Source organism: Gymnoscopelus braueri (genome assembly GCF_963280865.1).
Source record: "Gymnoscopelus braueri genome assembly, chromosome: 5".
In the NCBI taxonomy this organism is placed as follows: domain Eukaryota; kingdom Metazoa; phylum Chordata; class Actinopteri; order Myctophiformes; family Myctophidae; genus Gymnoscopelus; species Gymnoscopelus braueri.
In genome coordinates this window covers 23860497-23866496 of record NC_137606.1, presented here as the reverse complement: position 1 = coordinate 23866496, position 6000 = coordinate 23860497, and the positions used below count along the sequence as shown (strand labels likewise).

At 41.3% G+C, this 6000-nt stretch overlaps 1 protein-coding gene across 1 annotated transcript in view; it reads left to right on the top strand.

Moving 5' to 3' along the window:
- Positions 1–1881: 1881 nt before the first annotated feature.
- The window catches only part of gbe1b (glucan (1,4-alpha-), branching enzyme 1b), a 96009-nt gene continuing 91890 nt past the window's right edge, over positions 1882–6000 (top strand). Inside the window, exon 1 of the mRNA XM_080428769.1 lies at positions 1882–2219. Within this exon, the coding sequence (XP_080284895.1) occupies positions 2119–2219 (101 nt within the window). The 5' untranslated portion in view covers positions 1882–2118. The remainder of the gene's footprint in view (positions 2220–6000) is intronic.

Here is a 6000-nt window from a genome sequence, read left to right as displayed (position 1 = left end):
AACAATACAAATCCTGTATGGTTTTGGTTTCCACTGCGAATACTTTTGACTTCGCTGTAAGTCATAGAGGTAATGTTGGCATTGGCATAGCAGGCTGGAGCAGTGGACAGAAACCCACATGTTCCATTTATTACCAACAGATGGCTCTTTGGAATGACGGCCACAATGTGACCTGTACTCAGGACAGTTTAATTTAGACACAAGGACAGCACTTGTAAGAATCACAGTATCTATTCACATTGAGTTTGAATTCCTTTGAATATCCTTTAAGGACTGCATAACAATTTTAAATGAATTGCATTGATGGGTGAATTGTTCAACAACAACCTTTTACACTGAATTAACTCAAATCAAACTTTTACCAGATATTTAATTCACTGTTTATCAACCTATTTACTTTTGTTTTGTAAGTGGCTAAATAGTCTCATTCATTTCAAATAATGTCAGTTTGCTGCTTGTAAAGGACTTTGCATCCATGTATATAATCTGTTCAGTAAAGTTATTTTTATCATCAAAACCTCCAAGCCATAAGTGGTGGTGACGCCATTTTATACAAAATATAATATTTTTACTTTCTACCTTCTAACTACACAACATCGACCTCACCATCAAATAAACTAAGATGTATAATGCTTAAAGGTGATATTGTTTTAGTTACATTGAGTGTTAAATAGATCTATTCTGATAGCAAACAGGCTGTTTGCTCAGTAACAGGGGTTTCCCCATCTCTCCAGTAAACAGAACATACATTTTCAGTTTGGGAAACCAATTAAATAAAATCAGGAGAGAGCAAACACATACAGGATAAATAACCTGTATAAAAATGTGATGGGAGAAAAGAAAGGAACTGACCAAATTAGAACTGGAACACTTTAGTCCTGAAACATATGACAGACGAGCATCATGTGAACCATGGCTATGGAACACTATAGGCCTATAAACTGATAAATGAGATTATTTTCTGATTGGCTGAAATTGGTGTCCCACCTGAACATCTATTTTCTGTTCATTACGTTCTGGAGAGACTATGATAATTCAGAATATAGAACTTTACGTTTTTAACCAAAAACATTTTGTTTTAGTCACAAGCGAGCTTAGATCTGCTACTTTTGCGATTTTTCTGACCTTGTTGAATCTTGCCCATCTTACAACAAATTAACTAAACTAAAAACTAACAGTAGAACTAAGCTATATAGCCTACACTATAAACCAGGGGGTTTCAATTGATTTTGACCCAGGGACCACCATATCCTGACTAAGAGCAACCTGGGGACCACCACTATTGTGCGTGGTGGGTCCATCATAGACCCACCCCACACAATAGTGGGGGTTCATGCACCACAGGGAGCTGGAGAAAATAGCTATATCAATATAATATCTAATAAAATACAGTGATTTTGTTTGAATATGATGGAATATGATTAAGGATTACAGTGATTATGGTAAGCTCACATTTCATATCACACACACACACACACACACACACACACACACACACACACACACACACACACACACACACACACACACACACACACACACACAATACAGTAAGAACTCCTGTAAGTTATTAAAAAAAAAAAAAAAAAAAGTGTTTAAAAAAAAAAATATATATGCATGGCCAGGGACCACCTGCAATACCTCCGCGGACCACCACCGGTTGAAAACCCCTGCTATAAACTAAAGCCTTAAAAACAAAAACAACAAACCAGCTTTAAAAACGAATCAAAACTAAACTGAAAATGTATTTAAAAACTATCACCACTGGTTGAATAAGACAACCTGAGCCTACAACTTAAATTGTGTCGTAAGAAGACTACACATCCTGATTCCTGCACACTTGTCCTTCCGTGTGACGTTCCAGATGTTAGCCGTCATCTTAAAGACACAAGTCACACAACCTCTGTCGTTTCGTGTCATCGTTACTTTCATTATAAATGTCCGTGCATGATAGTGATGGGGAGGGCTTGACCAAGAACATCCTGATTCGCTGTGCCGTCTCTGCAGGTCACTGATTCGCGCACATCGTCGCACTATACACATTTCACATCCCTATATTGTTTTCCTCTCTAGGGCTGCAGGAATCGGTGCTCGATTGGATCGGACTGGGGAGAAACCATGGCAGAAACCTCCGAGGATAATGTTACAGTTCCTGAGTTCAACAACCTTCTCCAGATGGACCCCTACCTCAAACCGTTCGAGAAGGACTTCAAGAGGAGGTAAACTGCTCTAAAACGGCAGCATTATGCCGAGCTCGTCGCACCAAGTCAAAGCCCGATGTCGCGGGTGATGCGTTGGCATCCATGTCTGTTGGTAAAAACGCACAATAAGCGATCAAAAACGTCGTTTGTGTCAGATAAACGAAGCAGCCTCTGTAATAATAACGCTCTTCTTGACATTTAGGCAGGGGTCGCATTCTTCCTCTGTGCGCGTGCGCGCGCTCTCCTCCCATTGACGTCTCCCCTCGCTTCGCCTCAGTCACAGCCGACTTTCAACGTTCACACAGCAAGCTGTTCATGTTAGAGACGGACTGTCATGTCATTTACGGTTTTCCCTGATCTTGCTAAACAATTGCCGTTTATTGTCATTCTAAAACAATCGCCAAGTATTCACATTATGTGATGAACGCAGTGTGTGTGTCGTTATCAACTTCCGGGGTGCCCGGGGTGATTCATATTTGTAGGATGACACTGACGGCCGGGTAGTGGCATAGAGGTATAAATGTAACGGGTAGTGGTCCTTGTCTGCATGTCAACCAGGGACAGGAACTTGGTTGACGCTGCATGAGTCTATAATATTGCCTAAGAGACTGTTTCCCAAACAGTGGGTTGGGACCCATCTTTAGGTCACGGACCAATTTGAGTAAATTTGAGTAAATATCTATTTTTATCCGTTTCCTACATTAAACAAACACTTATAGGCTATGTATTATTTAAAAAGATTTTAAAAACTACAACAATAAAAATTGCAACTTTTCATTCAAATATTTTTTTTCTAAAGTATTTAATTAATACAAAAAAAACAATAATCTCCATAAATACCCCCCCCCCAAAAAAAGTAGTGAAAATAGCTGATCTACAAGCTCATTTTGCGTGAAGCAAACGTTGCTTCACTAGTTTGGGTCCAGGGCAAATGTCTAATTTCTCTTGTGGGTCTTGAGCTAAAAAGTTTGGAAACCACTGGCCTAAGAGACTTTCATATTAGAATTGTTATGTGAAAATGTCAACAATATGCATGATTTATTCTACACCATATTTTGTCCTGATTTTGTCTTCCGTTCGTTTAGAGATTGAATGTTGGGGTGAATGTGATATTTGACAGTGTAGGCCCAGTGGCGTTTGGTGGAGTCTAACGTTGACCGGGCCAGAACCGGGCCAGAACCGGGCCAGAACCGGTTTGACGGCTAAACTGGTTTTTAATGGCCACTCATTAACAATTCGGCCGAATGCAAATGAGCCCCACTTGAAAACAAAGGCAACTTTCTGTGGTCGGCTACAACAGAATAGGGTGAGGTGCTGCTAATGTTGATTTTTAGTTTTTTCCCCTGGATCTTGCACCTACACAGGGACAAGCTGGGTTTACGGACCGGGCCATGGCCTCGTTGGCCCCAATGACGATACGCGCCTGTGTAGGCCTACGTGGTGTACGTGGTGGTTCTCCCAATAAAGGGGAAGATGAACATATGTGTCCATTAGATAGGGGCGGGCAATAGTCATGGGCAATATTGCATCAGTCAGATTTGAATCTTGGCACTGATGAGATATTTTGTAACAGAGGAACAGTTAAAAAGGCCTTCCTTGTACTGGTCAGAGATAGAGATCCTAACAACTAACTAACTAACGTACTATCTAACTAACTAACTATCCACACACGCACACGCACACGCACACACATACATACGTAACAGAGTGATTCACAACCTCAGCCTGATGGCCTGAAAGTCTAATATCTCCCCCAAGCCATAGGGAATTCCCTTTGGCTTAGTAGTTAAGATGTTGGCTTTCCACGCGGGAGACCCGGGTTCGAATCCCGGGCGTCACACATACATATATATATATATATATATATATATATATATATATATATATATATATATATATATATATATATATATACACACACACACATACACCCCCACATCCACACACGTATGCTAACTAGATGTTCAGGCCGGCCTTCACATCTAGTTTTTCAGGCCTCTTCACAACCTGAAAATCTAGTAGTGCTGATAGATATAGACCAATTATTTGTTTACCAGCTTTGAGACTGGACGCACAGGTGATTGTTTCATGCAATCAATTCCCCAACATATTGTTTCAGGGTTTCGCTGGTTTCAGTTCATTCAACCTCCTCTTTCTTGTGTGTTGGCTAGTGAGGCGCTTCCATAGCGAGACATGACAGAATGGGTTTCATTTGGTGCCGGCCTGCGCGAGCATACTGGTTCTTATCAGTGTGACGCTGCAGTTCATTGGAGCTACCTGTATCGCGGCCGCCATATTAGAGGGGGCACGCTTCCTGGCTCCTGGCCAATCACAGCGCGTCTTTTCCCGGACTTTTCCAGAATCTAGTTGGAATATCTAGTTGTATGTTTATACAACTAGATTCTGCCAAGTATAGCTGTGGGTTGCATACAGTTTATTTCTTGGAAAATGAAAAGAATGGGAATCATGTTACAATTTTTTTTTGTCAGATTTAGCATTAATTATGACGTATGGTGACGTTACTATTATTATTGCTGTATCTGCCTACCCAGGGGCATTAGATTATTTTTAGCACCAAATTTAATTAATGGCAAAAACCCACTGGTGGCCAGTGATGATGTAGTGGTTAAATCCTGTATCTCTGGAACCACATGCCCCTGCAGGCCCGTGTTAAATCCCAACAGAACCGTGCCTGCTTGCTGTGTCTCCAACTCAACGTTCATATTGCCCCATCAAATACTAAGGGGTGTGAACTGCTCACTCTTCTAATCAAAAACATGATTTGTAACTTCCTGCTCAGCATTTTCTTTTTCAACCATTATCTCCAATAGGCTAATTTATTATAAGAAGTGCTCTTTTAACCCATTCAAATCCGGGAACGCATCTGTGTCATTTTAGATTTTTAGCTATAGCCATTATTTTGTACTTTGGCTATTAAAAAAATAGTAGAAATACATAGCGCTGCACCGAGTGCGTGAGCTTGTAGATCTGCTATTTTCAAATCTTTGAATAAACATTTTTTAAAGCGAACAATTTGTAAGTCAAATCTTTGCTTCTGGGCGTCCCTGGAAATAACTATTTGATATGCGGTTCCGCTGTCCGCATTTTTACCGTCCTTGACATGAAGACGTTTGAGAACCACTGATATACAGTAGAAAGATACGTTTTTTTCAGAAACCTGTTAGGATTTAGAAGACATTTGTAGATGCGTTCCTGGATTGAATGGGGTTAAGTCTCCCCTCCCCATTCTGGTTAGTTCCAGTTATTGTCAGAACAGCAGTTCTATAGCACCTGACATAAGAGGTACCAACATGCTCATCAGGAACAGTTAGAGGTTCAGTGTCTTGCTCAAGGACCTCCAGACGAATCCAGTGGCCAGGGATTTAACTGGTTCCAAAACGGCCTCGATACCTCCTGAGCCCCTGCCAGCTTGACAATCAACAACTACCTCTTTATACCTTTTCCTGGGTTGGCTGGGCCTTTCTAGGTCTGACCACTCTTCACAAAATGACTGTACTGCACTTACAAATCCACCAAAACCCAGACGTTTGTGGATGTCATGTCTGTAGTGGGTCTCATACTCTAACAACAATGAGACCATCTCCCAAAGAGAGGTGGACCATCAACCTTGAGCTCAATGCCAACAAGACTCCTCCTGCCCCCCCCCCCCAGGTTGAAAGTCAGTGGATAGGCTGTGTCTGTGGGGATCACCATCATCCTCCATCAGCAAAGCACAGCAGAGGTTGTTTTTCCTTCACCAGCTCAGACAGCTCAACATCTCACATCCCTTCCTGGTGAA